Source organism: Montipora capricornis, chromosome 14 (genome assembly GCF_036669925.1).
Source record: "Montipora capricornis isolate CH-2021 chromosome 14, ASM3666992v2, whole genome shotgun sequence".
Classification (NCBI taxonomy): domain Eukaryota; kingdom Metazoa; phylum Cnidaria; class Anthozoa; order Scleractinia; family Acroporidae; genus Montipora; species Montipora capricornis.
Window position 1 is genome coordinate 40,718,384 of NC_090896.1, and position 20,000 is coordinate 40,738,383.

A 20,000-nucleotide genomic window follows, 5' to 3' on the forward strand; every position below is an offset into this window, starting at 1 on the left:
TTGATTGGATTATTGGATTTTACTTTTTCAGTTGTTCTACCTGGTCTAGCCTTTCTTCGAAGGCTTATTGACCTCGCAAAGGGTGTTCGTCTCCCTCACCATCGTATCCGGATTACGGAAGCCTGACGTCGAGATTTACAAAATTCAAATTTTAAGAGATTTTAACGGCCGTACATTTTTTCTGGACTAACCTTGGCAGGTTTCATCACCTCTCAAACTTTACACCAAGGCTGCGGGCTCAAAGGGCTATGGCGCACTTTTTGGGAAGCGTTGGCTTTACGGATAATGGACTGCCAATTGGAAATCATTGAACATTGCATTTTTGGAGCTCTTTCCGATTACTATCTCGCTCCGTGTGTGGGATGTCAAATGAGCAACCAATGTATCTCTCTGTTTACTGATAATGCGGCTTTGGTTGACATCATCAATAAGCAGACTTCAAAACACCCCATGATCATGATCTTAGTACGTGACCTTGTCCTAACGTCACTACGTCATAATATTTTGTCTCGGGCTTATCCTGTACCCGGTGTTGACAATACCAGGGCGGACTTAATTTCTCGTTTACAGCTTGTAATTCCCCCCCCCCCCCCCCCCGGGGTTCGGACGCTTTCAGAGCTTACATTCGCCCGCCTTCGCTCAAAGCTAACTGATTGTTTTTAAACGTTTAAAAGACACTAGTCAGGCCGCGATTGGATCTCCCTTGTATAGGTCAGTCAGTAGCTGCTATGCAGTGGTGACTCTCAATATGGCTATTTAAACATCCGTTATGGGACCAGTATATTTTGTCTTCAACTCTGGTTAGCGTTAAAACGAGCCACGGTGGATTCTCTGATGCGTGGGTCAGTCAGGGGCTGCAATACTGAAGGGGTTTTTCACTGTGAACTCTTTTCGCTATCACTTACTATGTACTTTACCAATTTGTTACCATGTACTCCTTTAGCAATATGTTACCTGTACTACGAAGGAGTTAAGGCCCTGGCAAGAATTGATATGTTATTTACCCTCTGTTTTCAATGTCGCGTGCGGTTCATGACTAGGTCAGACAAGGGCTGCTGGTCACGACAGTACCTTTCAGGGCTTTCTTTTATCCTCGCTGTTTTCCGTTTAATATTCCTCGCGGTTCTTAGTTCCGGATCTTGGTGGGGAAGTCACACGCTGTGTGCCTTGTGGCCCTTATTTCTTCCCCACCTTTTCCGAAGAGACATTTCATTACTTAATTTTTTCCATGTCACGTCACGATCTGATTAGTTTGTTAAGCGTGTCGTGACTTTTTACTGTTATATTAATAAATACGTCACAATAGTGGCCAATTTTTTCCAACCATATAAGTATATTGTCTCTTCGTAAAACTAGTGCGACCCGGAGCTAATTACCCCTCGACTACCTAAGTTTGCGAGATAAGTAAATCCCCAATATATAATATTCGGAAAGGTATGGTGATGTAAAAAATATATTTAAACCCGTAAAACGAGTTAGTAAACTTGTTTTTGCGCTTGCGCATGCTTTCAGCTACGTAACTGCTGCGTTTGGGAGAGCCTCCTGTGTAGTGAAATAGGACCAAGTGATATGAAGTGATTTCGAAGTGATGTCAAATATACTGGCATCAAGCGGGGGGTGACGCACTTTGCACATGACCAATGAAAAATCTAACTGTTGCTCGCTGTGGTTTCTCTCTCGGAAAGAGTATAGGAGAAACCAGATGCCCGCAAGGTAAAAAGCAAAATGATTGTTAAAATTGATGACTCAAAGCCTCTTTAGTTTTAAGATACAGTGCATATTGTGACAACCGGAAAGTTTCGGAACTTTCGAGAAAGCAGCCTCAAGAGTGCACCAATTGGGTGAATCAACTTGTCTCGATACAGGAAGCTCCTGAAAAGTTTTCAGCGTTCAGATAGCCTTAGACTAAAGAAACGTTAAGAGTTCAATTTCCTTACAAGTGGAAGGATCGGTTTCTTGACTTTACTGTGAGCTTAAAGTCCATTCAGTAGCTCACTGACCAATTGTGGCTCCTTAAGCCCAACAGTGGCGACCGGCTACTCGCTAGCCTTCATGCCGCTACTCACAGTGGTCCGGCATATCGGGCGAGATCGATTGAACAGAATCTCAAAAGATAATGTTATAGCCTAGCTCTGCACCCCAATTTTGTGATCGACGTATTTAGCTCAAATCAACACAATTACCAAGAAGAACAAAATTTATTTTCAGTTGTATTATTTACTAATCAGAGTAATATACGTTTTGAAGAGTACGATTTTTTTCCTTGTCATTAAAAATAACGAAAGCCTCGGCAGTCGAGAGAAATATTTGAATAAGCCCTGTGTGATTCACTATTTTTCCAAAGTTGCATGACATTGTAGCGTGCATGAATTTCCCTTCTGGGAATCACAACTGATTATATTAGACGAAAATCCTGCCGGCAGTTTTGTGCTCACGAGATTGACAACAGCTCTTACTGATGCTATTCTTTTCAGAAAGGGTTTTTGAGGAACTATGGATCATGGACAATTTGAACACTTTTGGAAATTAAATCGGGGGAAAAGAAGCACTATTGCAAGATATTTTTTGAAGGAAACGAAAACCTTTTCTAATCCTCTACCAGCTCCAAGATCCTTCCTTATTTCATCGGCAGAATAGGGCCTCCAGACTGCTGAAGTGTAATCTGCACTTGCCGGATCGAACTTTGGGAAAGACCGCAGGCCAGTTCTAGTGGCGGCATCCGAGGGATTGGGAGATTATGAAATTAAGGAAAAAAAAACAGAATAAATTACCCACATTATTGGCAGAATCTATCTTTTTTTACGTGCTTAAGAATTTATAACTGCAAGTAACCCATTAAACGAGAAAATATGTTAAAGGTTACCAGAATTGATTAAAAATAGTTTTAGGCTATCATCGTCAGTGCAATGCGTATATTATAGCCAAGTCCTACTGTAACGTCTAGGCATGGGGTTCTGGATACGTATACATATAAATGTTCAATTGCAGGTCTTCCTTCGGACAATAAAAACAATTTTCTATTGTTATTAGTAACATCTACTCTGAAATAATAAATGTATACACGTCAAGCCTGTCGCTATTAACCTGCCGGATATTGGCTATCATCGTCCGTGCAATACCTTTTATGGCCAAGTCCTACTGTAACGTCTAAGCATGCGTTTCTGGATACGAATACATGTGAATGTTCAATTGCAGGTCTTATTTCGGACAATAACAACATTTTTCTAGTGTTATTAGTAACATCTACTCTGAAATATCAATAAATGTATACACGTCAAGCCACGTCAAGCCGGTCGCTATTAACCCGATATAGAGCAATATTTTATTTTAGGAAGTGCAGGTCTAAACAAATAATCGTTTGGCATGCTTCAGGGGAAGAACAACATAAGATATTGCAGCAGAACTTTAGCAAAACAAAACTTGGCTTATATAAATTAATTCCCCTGACCTCAGCTCGTAGTAGTGTGTTTTGATAATGCTTATCATCTGACTGGTATTTTTTGGAAGGAAAGCAAATACCTCTATGGGAAGAATCATATGCATCAAGCCGAAATCGTCTTGAAGATCTCTCTTTATTTTTAAGGGCTTTTATCTTTAAGAAAAAGCTATGGACTCCTCAACAGACGAGATCTCTAGCACTAGCCGAAGGCATTTAATTAACTTACATTATGGAGTGTTTATAGTTGACATATAATAACTAAAAAAAGATAGGGTTTCCTATTTTCCCTCCACAATGATTTTGGCGGCCAAAATACACATTTTTGACATTCCGTTTCGAATTTACGCAAACCTATTTTTTAATAATGCGCTTTTCTTGCTCTAGCTAAACGCAGCAGTGTTCAGCCATTTACGACAGAAACGCTCAACGTTGTTTTACTTTCACGGTATTTTATTGGTTCTAACTGTCGCAAAAACCTTCTTTTTTATTACTGTTTGAGTGAGTGTGCCCTTTCTGTTTTATGTGTCCCTTTGGCAAAACTTAGAATCGACAACTAAGTGTCAAGTAAAATGTGATTTCAGCAGAGAAACATAAAAACAGCCAACGTTAACAGGAAAATGTATACTGTTCCCATTTGTTATTGGATACGCCAAATTCTTAACCTAGGAACAATATAAAGTTCAGCATTTCATAGAACAAGCAATATATCAAAGTGGTGCTCATACGAGGCGGTAGACGCCATGGACCACGTTAGAAGAATTTGCCTGCTTTGGCTAAGCGTTTGCTTCTTGATAATCCATAGCGTCCAAGGTAGGTATGTTTCCTTTATTTTAACCAGCCCGGTGAAATAGAGCACTGACGAATATATATTGTTGGCTTAACAGCTCGACAACTCTTTTTAGTGGAAGATACATGAAATGAAATTCATGTTACAGCATATGAAAGTTGTGTGACGATTTTCTGAGAAAACGATCATCGAACTTTATGGACTGAAGAATTTCAGCAGTTCAAGTCCCGTCCGAGCCTAAATTACTTTTCAAGCTTGTTCATAACTCTTTTGAGCTAATTCGGTGCAACGTGTATTGCCGCTGTGGGTAACCTTAAGCCTGTGAAACGCTTTGCACGAAACGCTTAAAACATTTTAATACCACAGAACTTTGATGTTTGTCATTTGGAATCCTAAAAACACGCATTCCGTAAATTTAGCTCAATTTAAGGTCTGTGACTTGCTGTTTTGTCTATCTATACTCATGTCAGCGTTTTTAGGATATCGTGGTTACAAGTTTCATCACGAAAATCCCCTTACACAAAATCAAAAATCTGTAGTTGCAAAATTTTGTTATCTCTTTTTGTTGTTGTATTACTAGACATTGCCGTTCTTCCATGATGGCAACTCGTGCTACCTGTAAACTCTTGCTTTGAGAGAAAAGTAGTGCCTTTTAGAGTTGGTGCTCTCAGTGTATGAATATGGCATTATGGATTAGAACACTTGGCCAGCAGTGTATTGTAACGAAATATTCCTTCCGTTGAACACAAATTCATCAGGTTTCAGAGAGTCACGCTCCTTTTCACAAACAGCACACCTTAAGTTTCTTAGAAAACACCAAATGATAGTTTTAACTAAGTATAATTCTTGCAAAAGGAAAAAAAGAAAAACTGCGTTCGAAAACTGTTAGGGTCAAATAATTTGCTAGCCAGAAGGATGTTTTAATTAAATAATATCCAAATCCATATTAGACTGGTTATATACTCTCATTTAGCTTGTCTTTAAATTCTACCTTCATAATGTAATTCGCCTGGACAAGTTCTTTAGCACTTTCATATGTCTTCGTCTTGAAATCGCTGTTTTGTCGGTGTCTCCCACATACACCCTGTACGACCTACAATTGATGGACAGCTGCCTTCTAAGTGTACCTGATTTCATGGACATGAAATGCTACATTAGCACACTTGGAAAATATTACAGAAGGAAATATTTCCTCCGCGGAACACAAATTAATTGGGTTTTAGACAGACACACCCCTTTTCACAAACAGCACGCCTGGAGTTTCTTCGAAAAACACTAATTGATAGTTATAACTAAGCATAATTCTGTCAAAATAAAATAATAATAATAAATAACGGTGTTGGAAAGCTGTTCGTGGGTCAATTAATTTGCTAGCCGGTAGGATGTCTCAATTAAATAGTATCCAAATCTATACCAGACTCGTTATATGCTCTCCTTTAGCTTGTCTTTAAATTCTACGTTTGTAATGCAATTTGCCTGGTCAAGTTTCCTTACTATTGTTGTGAAAAGGGGTGCGGTTGGTAAGCGTGCCATTGTCATCTCGATCATTTGCCAGATGTAGTTGTTATTCCCACATGTTGAAGATGGCAGGGATTTCATTAATGCACAAAAAAAACACTTCATATTGTTTGCTTTAAGGGCATTCCGCAAGTTATTATTATTTTTATCAGGAAACACACCTTTCGGCTTTTGTTTATTTCTGTCTAATTCTTCCAGTTTTTCTTGGACGATTGATCATTCCTCAGGCAGAGCGAGTTACATATATTTAAAGCCAAAGGAACACGAATCATTCCCTGCTCTAAGGCTCTCAGTTCAATTTGCAATCAAGCAATAGCTCTTGGATAAATCTTCATAAGGTTCTTATGATAATCTTATTTAGCTTGTCTTTTAATTCACGTTCATAATGCAATTCGCCTCGATTCGTCTTCTTGCTATTGTTGTTAGAAAGGGTGGGACTGGAAAGGGTATTATTATTGTCAGCTCGATGATTGGCCAGTTGTTTTTACCCTCACGTGATGAAGATGATAGGTATTTCATTAACGCACAAAGAAAACACTTTATAATATTATATCCATGACTAAGCCATCTACTAGATTGGCAGCAAACTAAAAGTTCCTAAGCACCTTCATATGTCTTTGTCGATCTTGAAAGTCCCTGCTTTCTCGGCAGTTTCCCATGTCCAATCGAATACAACCCACAATTGACACACATGGACTAACATAAAGTGATAAAAAGCATACCAAACAGAATACTCTTACTTTCTAAATTTCCATTGAACCTTACAGTTTAGTTCCCTTGTCTCTGTTTTGTACTTTTGCAATAATCTCCATGGTCACTTGAAACACCATCCGGTTCAAATCAATTTTAAAAGCTGTTTCAAACCGCCATATACGCCGATATCATAACATTTCGTTTCTTCAATGCGTTTGAATCAGGAAGTCAGCAACTGGTGCCCTTACTTAAGTGATTATCTTTTCAAACCCGAATGTCTTTAAACTGAATTCACTTTATCCTTTCTGTTGTCTTGTTTAATTTGTACGAATGTGACTTAAGTAGAGACAGTAACTATACCTTGAACGGTTAAGGGACAAAATGCTTGGAGGGACAGCATTGTTGTTAAATTAAAGGAGCATGATATCCTGGGAATAATCCCTTTATTTTGACCATAAATTTGCTAAATCAATTTTCAGTGACCTGTTTTTAGGATCACAGCATTGAGATTAAAAAAAAAAAATCGAATAAAGTAAGTAAAGTAAAGTAGAGTAGAGTAGAGTAGAGCAGAGTAGAGTAGAGTAGAGTAGAGTAGAGTAGAGTAGAGTAGAGTAGAGTAGAGTAGAGTAAAGTAACGTAAAGTAACGTAAAATCCCTTATTTAAAAACACGGGTCGTGTATCTAATTAATGATCTAATTATCTAATTACCTACTGAAAAATGAATGAAATATAGGAAATTAATTTACTTTATCGCAGGGCTTATTTCCCTAAACATCGGACTAGATTTTGGCTTTGAATAAAATTGTTTAAAATTACAAGAATAAAACTATAAAAGTTAGAGATAACAAGTTAAACCGACGTTTCGGAGTAGACATCACTCCATTATCAAGGTAAAAATGTTCTATGATGCTAAAATTACAGTATTAAAAACGATTGACGCTAAGAATTAACATAATAAGCACGTGCGAAATTGGCTATAAGAATACTTTAGCACGAATGGAATCCGATTGCACATTGAGGCTAGGCTTAAGTGTTCTTATAAATAACATTTCATACACTAAGCAATCAAATTTGTTTTTACATTTTTTGAGCACCTCAAAGCGTTTAAGCAGGGTTAAACCTGTTCCCCTGGAAAGGCCTCCAAGTAGAGGTAGACCACCAACTTATTACCACCCTCTTCTAAAGAAAGAGAAAGATTTAGACTCTACTGTCCGTCGAATTCTGCCCAAGCCCATTGCGGAGACTGTGTGCCCTACAGGCTCCAGATTAGCCCATTTATATGGCTTACCAAAGACACACAAGGAGAACTTAGCGATGCGCCCTATTCTATCAGCAAAGCAAACATACAACTACGCGCTGGCTAAATGGCTTGACACTAAACTTAAGCCTTTGTCTTTGAATCGGTACACAATATCTGACATATTTGAATTTACGAACGAAATTCAAAACATGGAAATAGCAAACGGTGACATTCTGGTTTCGTATGATGTGTCTTCCCTGTTCACAAACGTACCCTTGGATGAAACGATAGAGATACTCGCGAACAGAGCTTTCACCAACAATTGGTTTAACGTAACGTACGACTTGAATTTGACGAAAATGGACCTTGTTGACCTTCTCAGAGTAGCTACAAAAGAACAACTTTTCCAATTCAATGGAGCCTTGTATGAACAGACTGATGGTGTGGCCATGGGTTCTCCCCTTGGCCCCTTGCTCGCTAATGTTTTCATGACCTCAATCGAAGAAAACCTCGAACGACAAGGAAAACTCCCTTCGTTCTATCGAAGATATGTAGACGACACCCTGACCATCATGCCGAATATGGCGGCAGCATCTAGCTTTCTAGACACATTAAACCTTGCACATTCATCCGTAAAATTCACCATGGAAACTGAAAGCAATGGTATGTTGCCATTTCTGGGAACTCAGTTACTGAATCGATCTCCCCGGATAGAGACAAAGGTCTACGTAAAACCCACGAATTCAGGTCTCCTTCTGCATTTTCAGAGCAATGTTGACAATCGGTACAAGAATGGCTTGCTGAGAACTATGCTCGATCGAGCACACCGTTTATCATCTTCTTGGTCACACTTCTCAGACGAATGTGACCGTTTGAAGTCAGTTTTCTCACGCCTAAAGTACCCGAAACAACTCGTAAATTCCACTATCAAACGCTTTGTTGACTCAAAGGTCTGCGACCAACCGCGACCTTTATCAACAGCCCAAGAGACGGATAACATGGTTCGAGTAGTCTTGCCATTTAAAGACCAAAATTCAGCAGAATTTGTAAAAAAACAACTTAAGGATTTGAGCCTGAAAGTAAACAAAACCATCCAGCCTGTATTTACCAGCAGAAAAATTGAACAGGAACTGAAAGTGAAAGAGGCAAAGCCGCCGATCATAAATCAGCAGTGTGTTGTATATAAATTTCAATGTGACCTTTGTGATGAAGGTTATGTAGGCTACACACGCGGACATTTACACAATCGTGTAAAGGGACATAAGCAACAGTCCTCGGCTATTGCCAGACACTATAAGAACGCACACGGGTCGATCCCTCGGGACCTGCTTAAACGCTTTGAGGTGCTCAAAAAATGTAAAAACAAATTTGATTGCTTAGTGTATGAAATGTTATTTATAAGAACACTTAAGCCTAGCCTCAATGTGCAATCGGATTCCATTCGTGCTAAAGTATTCTTATAGCCAATTTCGCACGTGCTTATTATGTTAATTCTTAGCGTCAATCGTTTTTAATACTGTAATTTTAGCATCATAGAACATTTTTACCTTGATAATGGAGTGATGTCTACTCCGAAACGTCGGTTTAACTTGTTATCTCTAACTTTTATAGTTTTATGTTTTAAGAAATCTCTTTTAATACAATTACAAGAATCATTAAAATATTCTGAAACACAGTTCCACAGTACAGTTCCTCTGTAATAAACAGAATTTTTCATGAAATAAGAGGGAAATCGTGGAACGACGGCCTTGTTATATCCTCTTAAGTTATACGGACTATTACGCCATACAACTAAATCGCCCCATGTAAGGTAATCCAAGAGAGTCTTGGATTCCGGATTCCACGGTGTGGATTCCGGATTCCATGTCTGTGGATTCCGGATTCCACATCCATGGATTTCGGATTCCATAAGTACCCGGATTCCAGATTCCAAAATTGTATTTTTCCTTTGTACTTTGTTTTCACAAAAAACCTTGTTCTTTCTTTTACCCGAAGTGTACATTGTCTTACATAAAATATAAGTATAAAATATAATTCTAGGCCTTACCCGAGAGGATTGCGAATATAGGAGTGGTTTCTGAAGTCCACTGAGTCCACATCGTTGAAGGAATACTAACGAGGAAGGGCTATTCTTATTTTAATAATAACAACGGCGTCAACAATAACAAAAGAGGTACACATTGCCAAAATCAGTGCTTTTCAGGTTCAAACATAATTTGTCTCCGAATTGTTTTATTGACACACAGAAATGTAAAACTTCCGGTTACAGCTTACCAACAAATAGCGTGAAGATAGTCCAATTACTATACAGCCAGCTACGCAGGCAACGGAAAACGTTTATCTTAGAATAAACCGTGTCGTTCTCCGTCCTGATAAACTAACTCCCGGCAGTCTTATCGGGAGGGATACTTCTCCCTCATCCTCTACAGTTGGTGGTGCAGTTTCATTCTCATTGTCATCATCGTCACCATAGTCTCCATTAGCAATTCGACAGAGCCTGTTATCCTCCTCTGATGTTAAAATGATGTTTGATCCATAGGAAGAAAAGTCGAGTACTCGGGTTAGAATGCACTTGGGGGAATTCCCATTACAGACATCACCGGAGGTGTATGTTAGTGAATCACTTGTCTGATTTAGCCACTTTAGGGATACTCTTTGCTGCACAAGATTTCCACAATTTACTTTTATTTGTACATCCTTCAGAAGAACTGCTAGCCAGAAAGGTGAGATCTCTCTTCCACGGTTGTGTCTTACTGCCAATATGTCGTCTTTCTGGTAAATGGTTGGCACCCGTACAGCGGTACTCCGCAGTGCCACATTAGCATCCACAACTTGGTAGGCTGTTGTTACGTCTTCGCTTTCCTCTAACGAGGCTGTGATGGTAGTGGGACACATACTAAGGGCATTAGGAAGGGTACCAGTTAGCTCTTTCGTTTTTGAGCGGACATTTTCCTGTCTTTCGCCTCTTCCATACTACCCAGCAAATTCACGCATCACAGTTTTTCGCCTTGTGTCTTCTCCTTTGCTGCCTCTTCCTTCAGTGATTGCTGACTGCTTGTTTGGTCACCTGTTGATGTTTGGGGTTCACCTTTGATAATTTTCTCCGGATGAAATGAATTGGGCACAGTGAAATATGAGAAATCCTTCTGATAAAAGCGCAGCATATCGTCTTCCACGCCACTGTAGGCATGTCATGGTCTGCTCGCATTCCTTTGAAATAGCATTCCACGCCCAAAGTTGTCATACTTTGGAAACAGATCCTGTCCAGAAGGTGACTATGCTCAATCTCCGTTAGCGTGTTGGTAAGGCTGGTCAGCGATTCTAGCACTATGAGGAAGGACTGTCGGGTGCATCGAGGTATGGTCATGTCGGGACCGTTGGTATTCCGCTTGCCCGTCCTCTCCAGGGCTTCCTGTTCGTGATTAGAGAGAAATGCAACCAACTCCTCGACACATTTTACATGATCTTCAAATGTACGTGGCAGGTCTTCTTCTTTGGCTTTCTTGTCCAGTCGGAACACGTTTGCATATTGGACCATCTTACTTTGCAGGGGGATCAGTCCCTTTGCTGACGTCAACATTCTTACTGCTTTGTTGCCGGTATCACATACGAAAACAGTGTTTCGATATACGCATAAAGCAGTAGGCTTGTTCCATCGACTTTGGACACCATCACGATGGCCTGCAGTTTCTCCGCACACTTTTGTTAGGGTTTCCGTACCCCCAAGCATCTATTCTTCCTTCAAGCTGAACAGTGAAAGTCCTTTGCTGGAGGACAAGAACACGGTTCCACCATCTGTCACTGCAATACTCATGAGGCCTGGAATATTCGAAATTGTTCTCAGTTTCAGTCGTCCTCTCACTTGACAAAGATGAATACATGAACCATTCCCGTCTAACAGGAATTGCTCGTCACGTGTTAAGGCTAATGAAGTTAATAAACTAGATCGATCAAAACAAAAAAATTGATTTCACTGCCCGACGGAGTCAGTTTCCTCCTCGTCTACAACACCAGAAATTTAAAAAATCTTGCCAAGACGAACGTCTGACACAAACAGTTCAACGCTATCCTTTGCAGACGCACATCTGGCAAATAGTGACACCAGATACAGTACATTACCTTCATAAATAAGGGAAAGATCGTGTACATGGAGTCTACGGATACGTCTAACGGCGCAGTCTTCTTCCTCACTTTGGCTTTCTTCGGCGTCCCCTTGTACAATCTGGGAAGCGTGACAGAGAAGCGTTCACAAATTGACTACTTTAATTCTTCCGTTTCCTTGGTCACAAACATACAGCTTCCCGCTCTCTTTCACCGCCATACCACCTGGGTTTCTAAATCTAGCTTTGTTGCCTTGTCCATTAGTGTGCCCGGGCTCACCACCACCAGCAATTAATGTGACATTTGCTGGACAGTGCATGTCAACCATGAATACCGCATGGAGAAGTCTATCGGTAATAAACAGCCTCCTATGCTTTGTGGGGAATGCCAATCCTACTGGGTAGCTTAAAAGAGGGGCCCCGTTCTTTTTCCAGTGCTTGCATTCCAGTTCAGGAACTAATGTTGTGCTCACTCGTTCATCTGCAATGGAATCTTGAATTGCTTTCCGGTGAATCTCCACTGCTGTTGCTACATTCATCCGATCTTTGTCTCGAACTTCTTTCAATGACACTGATTTCTTGATGTCTTCGTATTCTCTACGTAGCACCAAAAGCAGCCTTACATTCATTAAGTATCCATGAATGTCAATCCAATGCCAAAACTCTGCAGAACGTACTGACTTAATGTTGTGTGGGCAGTCAGGAATAGGGACTTGGTAGGGGTACTTCGCCCTGTCTGCTAGCATGGAATTCATAAAGCTCTTTTGCTTGGGATCGCCGCGAGTGGCCCAAGCCAATAGGAACAGTCTTGTGCATACTATATCTTCTCTCATGCACAAACTACAAGGGTGAAGAAGTGGTTGCCATTCAGTGTAACCTGATGTGGCACAACTATCGCAAACGAACTTCTCACCAAAGCATTCCTCGCAATGAAACGTACACTCCACAGCTGTCTTAAGGCAGCTAGAACATCGCTGTGCCACGTCAGATATCTTGTGGTGCAATTGTTCAATGTAGTGTGCTCCTCCTTTATTCCCGCAATAGAATACACCAATCGGAAAGTCTACTTTATTGTCCAAAGAGGCCACTCGCACCTCCCGTGCTTGGGTAACAAACTGACGTTCCTTTAGGAAAGTTAGGATTTCCGCATCTTCTAGCGATCTTGTGATGATACCGCTGTAACATCTTCGTATGTAAGCTGTTCAGGCTCAACAAGTCCAATGATTGATCGTTACGTAGGGGAATACTCCAAGGTAGGCTTGAGTGCCGTTTCGTCTGTGGAGATAGAGCAAAGATATCCACGAACTCGTTCATTTTGAATTGACACACTCCTTTTCCATGCACATCTCAATGGATAATTCCACATCTTCTTTGACAACACCACTTTTAAGGTGACCTGGAGGCGAGTTTCGGGTGACAGAGCGCGGATGGAGAAAGCTTAAGTCGTGTGTATCAACATATTCCTGAGGTGTCTGATGATGGTTTCTACCTCTGCCTTGTTTACCACGACCAGAAAGAAGGTAAGATGCCACAGGCTTGCAATTAAACTGTATTGCACGTTGGAATCGGGCCAACGCTGGGTAAAGGTTGGGCTGCAATTGTTCATCTACAAGTCCCAGAGCATTTGAGCAAAATGAATGTACCTGCTCGTAGAAAACATGATTGGTGGAAAGAATGCCAGACGCCATAAGAAACGAAAACATTGCGGCCGCTTCATCGAGTTTTTCAAGGTCTAAATACAATTCAGTTGGGGCTTTTCCATCTTCCAGTTTCTTCTCTAGTCATAAATCCGATGCGTTCGAGGCGTCCGTGGAGTCATCTGATTCTTCATCGGAACTGCTTGCAGTGGTACTTTTCTCCGAACTGCTCTCGCCATCGCTTTCAACCTTTCCTGCGACACAGAGTGCGGTAAAATTTTTGTACAGAGGGTGTTCTTTTTTCTTCACTGCTTCTAACGTCTGACGTTTTAATTCACCAGCGACCGCATCAAGAGAGGAAGGCTTCTTAACAACGTTTAGTAAGGACTCAATGAGTTCTTCTACTGCCTCCCCGTTATCTTTCAGAATGTACATCCAGCTATTATTTCCTCTGCTTTGCACTTGACTTGCTGGGAAATAGCTGCCATGGCGAGAAAAAGTGAAGCTATTGACTGAGTTCCGGCCCTGGAGTCAATCTTTTGATATCTTTTAAAGGGCTTCCTGAAGTTATGTATGCTGTAAGGTTTTCACAATTTCACAACCTTCTTGAAACTGATGCACTTTATCCCAGACTTGTCCAGGAGTTCACCTTGAATTTCCCTTACGTTAAATTCTTTGTTCACTTTAATTTTCATTTTGTCAAGTTTTGATGAGGCAACATTCGATCGTGGCGCAGCAGTAAGTAGGTTGTAAAGACCTTTTGTCTGTGTTGACGTGCCCTCTGGCGATTTCACGGTTACGGTAGGGGACTCTTGCGGTTTCAGCTTTTCATTTACGTAAATTTTCAAGAAGTCCTGGTAGTTGTCAAAGTCTCTATAGCATTGCACAAAATAACTGCAGGTTTCCTTCAAATCTTCGTTTTTTAGGATTAGCATTCCTTCCTCCCCGTCAAAATAGGATAATTCAAGATAGTTAGAGGTTCCGAAGTAAAACTAAAATAATTCTATCGTAGTGGCCAGCAAAAGTTGATCCTTTTTAGCTGGGGTAAAGTGCCAGAGTCGCTTTCGCTCCATTGGGTATTTGCCACAGACGTCTGGTGGATTCATTAAGAGCTTTATTCTAAGAGTACTTGGAATGTTATGATCAAGTACTGCAGAAAAGAACAGTTTGTTTGTCTAAATGTTTTGGCTCAGGGGCATATGCATTAGATCTGATCGACAAAATGAATGAGGTGATTGTGACCTTGAGCTTATCAACATCTACAAATTTATTTTAAAAAAGGGGCAATAAGTGCAATAGAAGACAAGTATTTGTACGTGATTAAAACTACGCGACACAAACGTCTTGAGCAAGTCAAACATAAAAATAATCAGATAGAAACAACTTGAACAAACAGACAGTTAAAGACATAAAAGTAAGAGCCCTGCAAATTACGAAACCATGGGTATAGTTTGAAATTGCCTCAATGCTAGTCACGTTTGTTTAATTGAAAAAAAGTTATATTACCTGGTACAATCCGGTATTTGGGTTCTGGGGGTGACGGAGATGTGAAGGAGGCAGTTGGTAAGTTTCCTGAATTCTTGTGCGAGGTAACTGTCATTTCTAAAGTAACAATTTTAAACACATTTTTGGAATAGGTTTTCCTATTGGTTGTAACTAGTCACTTGGAAATATATTGTTTTATACAGATCGATACAGAGCTTTGTGTCGCTCATTTATTGTTTTGAGTTGTCTTAACTACAGTAACGTTTTGACTGAAACTTTAGTTGTGGAAGATCAAACCAATTGTAAAACATCCCCGAGGCAAGTTAAAGGAAACGCCTTCTTTTTTCTTAGTCACTAAGTCTGACACTAAGGCCACGTTTGTCAAATCGTAGTGTAGACGTTTTTGTCCGAGTTATTTGGTAAGTAGTAACTAACTTGGCGTTTTTGGGTAAAAAACAGGCATGACTTAACTTAACAACGAGCTGTCAGCGTGAAAATGTCATTACGCAGTAGAAGTCTTAACTAAAAATTAATGTGCATTATCTTTCACAAATAAGTATTAAATAATTAATGACAATTTTTGTGGAATTTACAGTCGGTAGACTAACGACGCATTGATTAATGCAGATTAAAACCACTTACTTTTGTTCTCAATAAATGAGTCCATGGTCCGCTGGCTACTCGTTGAAGGGTTGCGGTAACTTAGGGACGGAGACAAACAAAATACTAGAAAATACAACTGTTGTTTCGAGTTGTTGGTAGAGATAGGATATAATTATTGAGTTACACTATAATGAAATATCACTGTTAACCCACCTAGGTGCTCGTGCGATCGGAGATCTTGATCGGCTTCGGAATGGTGACCGTTCCACCAGTGTCGATTGTTTATTAAAGACCCTGCAAGAAGAGGAGGAGCTCTTGATCGATCTTGAATTAAAGGGGCTTAATGTCAGCATCATGAATACTTTTTCGACTTTTTGCATCACTTTAAAAATCTTTCTTGAAGGAAACCTTAAGACAGTGATCCAGCTGGTAGGAAGTAGTTGTCGAGATTTAGGTGTTACAGTACGTGGTAAAAAAATATCTCATTTGGTTAACCCACCTCGATGCTCTTGCGATCGGAGATCTTGATCGCCATCTTGGGGATGCTGGTCCCTCTGATTTTTCATCAAACAGCCTGTAAGAAAGAAAAAAAAGAAGCTATTAATGGGGCGACCATCCACCCTTCCACTAACCCATGGAAAGTGGATCTTTTCGAATCTTTTGAAAACAGATAAATTAATCCGTATCAATTGATATTAAAACCTGATTACCACTAACAAAAGTTAAAATTTCTTAAAAACGTTGTGTTACCTCGTAGGTGTAGTTCTTGAACGGGAAGGCCTTCTTCTTTTTGTATGTTTATCTTTTTTCTGGTGTCTGCAATCACCAAAGCAATTGGATGGCGTTAGCTATTTTAAAAATCGATAAACATGTTAATTAATGGATGTTTTAAGGCCCCCAAGAACACTCGACGGCCTAAAAAGTGAGATGTGGAGAGGTTTTGGCCACGAGAGCTTGGTTCGTGTAGAAAAACATGTTCTTGCGAAGCCGGGAACGATGTGAAGATGTCTGCAATGGAAATTTAGTTGACAAGTTCCTGAAACCTTTTCAAGCAATTTCCGGAGCTCTACGGTGAAGTAAATTCGATAATTTACTTTGGATTCACTTTGATATGTTCGTTTCATTGATCAAATGCTCTCTTTAATTAGAATTTCCGTAAAAGGTATGGAAACGCTGTCACCTTCAAATATAATTTTGATCACAGAAACGCTTCAGTAAGTGTTCGCACAACCACCGCTTGTTGAGCAGAAAACATGAATAGAACAAGCCACGACCACTCCACAGACCTTGAACTTTTCTTTTCTTTCTCCGCTTTTCTCTCTTTCTTTCTTGGACTCCTGTACATAAATTTGTAAGATAGTTAGCTCATAATTCTGATTTTGATAGAAACAGACAGATACAGCTGCTCGAAGTTTTAGATTTCTATTTCACACGTTCTGATCTATTCAAAACCACGCCGCCAAAACATTTCCATCACAAAGTCACAGAGACAGAATTTATAGACGTACGTATCTTTCTGGATCACGCTTTTTCTTGTGCTTCCCCATGCTCGCAAAGATTGATAACGATCATTGAGAAAAAAATTCAAAGTGATCTCTCGAGATCTCTAATTTCGACTGATTGAATCTGGACTGAATGAAAAAGACACCACGTCGACACCACATGCAACATGTGTTTCTTTGAGTGGCACTAATGACATGTGCCTGAAAGAAGCCAGAGTAACTGCAACCACCGCGACTACTGATGCTACGGCCTAGAATAAGGATACTTTATATTATTATTCTTTGAAGTTACGTGAAATCCAAAAATTAGTTCCAATTGCGCCCAAACAGGAAAAGAATCTAAACCCTCGACTCCAAAAGCGCAACGGGGAAAAAGGTCGAAAGGCCCGGTCGAAAGGGTGTCTTATAAAGACCGATAATATATATACAGTAATGTGAATCACTCCCTGGGATTCTGTCACGTCATTATAATGTGGCCATTGTTTTTTTTTGATACCCGATATGTCACAATGACAAGGGATGTTCCCGCCAGCAAAACACGCGTGAACATGCCTGTTGCGCGTCCTCGCGACATGAGATTTTCACGCAACAGTCGCTACAGGAAAAGAACCTGGAATCATCACAACACCATGACACTGGATTCCAGCGACCTGGATTCTGGATTACAATTATGGTTGGATTCCGGATCCCATTAGCTGGATTCCGGATTCCAAAGCCGTGGATTCCGGATTCCACAGACCAAAATTACCTGGATTCTGGATTCCGGATTACCTTACATGGGGCGAAACTAAATCCGAAATCATTGCGGGCATATTATCGCTGGCTACGTTATAGAATAGTTTGACAACACTTCGTTTTTAAACTTCATAAATCGAGTCCCATTGTGTGAGTTCCATAACTTGTACTGATAGTGTGTCTGGCGGCAAATTAAAAATTAGCCTTCCGGCACGACAATGTAGTGCTTGAAGGGATTTGATATAATCCGGGTTGTTACAATTCCCCCAGATAGCGATGTCGTATGTCACTGAAGGGAGAATAACCTTAAAGTATAGGTCAAGAAGTGATTCTCTCTTAAGAAAAGAGCACTTTTTCAATAAGTTCAATTCCTTGACAAAGTTGTTCCTCAATTTCTTAAGATGATTCGCCCAAGTAAGCTTTCTGTCGATAGTAATGCCCAGCAGTCTTGTAAGATAGACCCATGCAACGTTGACATTTCCAATGGTGATCAAAGGGAGTGTACCAGTGAAGGATCCCCGGTGGAACAACATCACTTCGCATTTTGAAGTGTGCCGTGTTAATGAGTTAGTCATACACCATTTGTTAAGCTCATTCAGTGCGTTCATGATTTAGTAGGTTACATGCTTCATCGACGGTGGATACAATACAGTAAACTGTAGTATCGTCCGCATACAAGTAGAGACTACCTGATGTCACAGTCTCTGACATGTCATTGGTGTATAAACTAAACAAACACGGGGCCAATACCGATCCTTGAGGGATGCCGCACGTCACATTTAGCTCCTCCGATTGAGTGGAGTTTGACAACCGTAACCTGAGTCTGGTGGTGCAGAAAATCTGTAAGCCAAGAGAGCAGGTTGCCCTCGATTCCAAATTTGATTTTCAATTTAAGTAACAGAGACGCAGTCGAAGGCTTTTCGAAAATCAATAAAAGCTGTAGCAACTACTAAATTATTATCAACAGCTTGTCTCCAACTTTCTGTTAAATGGACAAGCAATACCTCGGACTAGTGGCTCTTACGGTAGGCCCATTGCTTCTCAGTCAGTAAATCGCATTCCGTAACATGTTTCAACAATGTGTCTGATATACGCGATTCCGGGATTTTACTTGGTACACTTAGTAGTGAGATAGGTCGATAGTTGCTCCTTGTCAGTTGGATCGTCCTTTTTAAACACCGGGCTTAAGTAAGTTTTTTTCCATTGATTAATGTATAGATTTAGCCAAGCATAAAAGCGGAGCTTCCTAGTTATTTATTCTTACTTCCTGTAGCGTTAGTGAAAATAAAAGGTTTCGAATTATCCGCGTTTTTTGATGTTTCCGGTTGCTGCTTTAAATAATTAAATCATTTTCTTCGCTTTCTCCTATAGAAAAATTCATTGCCTAACTAGTGAATTCAATGGTAAATTTTACGCTAAAAACCGATATCGCATTAATCACAAAGCAATGAGTACGATATCGGTTTTGCGAGTGAAATTTACTTTGGAATTCACCAGTTTGGCAATGAATTTTTCTTATTAATTACATCGCATGAGTTTTAAAAGTAAATAATCAAAGTCTGCGGTCGATCAAGTCTGCGATCGATGAAAATCGCGGCTTTTAACAAATCATACCAAAAATGATTCGATTTCGACTCCATCTGAGGCCCCCCTGTAAGACGGAGTGTGGGAAAAATCTACATTTCCAAGTAGAGAGATGAGAATTGTCGGCCTCGTTTCACGAGCTTCTGTTAATGGTGATGGTGTTGTCTTTATTCTTCATGCGGGGACCGAGAATGGAAAAATTGTTATGCAGCTGGCAGGCAACAATAATTATCAGTGCCAATACATGTATTTCAGTCGACCTTTCCCTAACGGTTACCTTCCTGTCCGCGTGTTTACGTCAATTAATCACGGAAACAATTCAGCGGAAGTCCACGATTCCGTTCTTGTATGGATGGAAGACGTTTCCACAACCCGTTTCAAGGCGTGTATTGTGGCAGGCGGGCAAGGATCCGGTGCAAACAGCACCATCGATTGGCTCGCTTTTCAAGGCTACCAGCCAGGTGTCCAACATGGACAAGCGAGATTCGCTCTTTTTACAACCGGAACAAAATGCACCCAAGTGACTTTCTCTCAGGTAAAATGTGAAGGATGTGCTTTAATCAAATTCTATGTTAAATTATATGTTAAAGCTGTATTCCTTAGCTTGAAGTTGCAGTTTGTAGTGACCTGTTCCTTAGACTAAAAGTTCTCATTACAAATTCCTCGATAGTTAAAA

At 40.2% G+C, this 20,000-nt stretch overlaps 2 protein-coding genes and 1 pseudogene across 2 annotated transcripts in view; 2 read left to right on the forward strand and 1 right to left on the reverse strand.

The window, feature by feature from the left end:
- The first annotated feature begins 7,657 nt into the window (after positions 1-7,657).
- On the forward strand, positions 7,658-9,292 carry LOC138032787 (uncharacterized). Its single transcript, XM_068880515.1, has one exon. It carries the CDS (start codon positions 7,753-7,755, stop codon positions 9,139-9,141), a length of 1,389 nt encoding a protein of 462 aa, XP_068736616.1. The 5' UTR covers positions 7,658-7,752; the 3' UTR covers positions 9,142-9,292.
- A 723-nt stretch (positions 9,293-10,015) lies between these two features.
- Positions 10,016-11,258, reverse strand: LOC138031978 (uncharacterized; annotated as a pseudogene).
- Positions 11,259-19,436: 8,178 nt separating this feature from the next.
- The window catches only part of LOC138031979 (uncharacterized), a 56,830-nt gene continuing 56,266 nt past the window's right edge, over positions 19,437-20,000 (forward strand). The window contains exon 1 of the mRNA XM_068879570.1: positions 19,437-19,859. Coding sequence (XP_068735671.1) covers positions 19,437-19,859 — 423 coding nt within the window. The remainder of the gene's footprint in view (positions 19,860-20,000) is intronic.

Excerpts from the sequence above, each read along its gene's own strand:
- LOC138032787 (XM_068880515.1), top strand. The coding sequence starts at position 7,753 with ATGCGCCCTATTCTATCAGCAAAGCAAACATACAACTACGCGCTGGCT.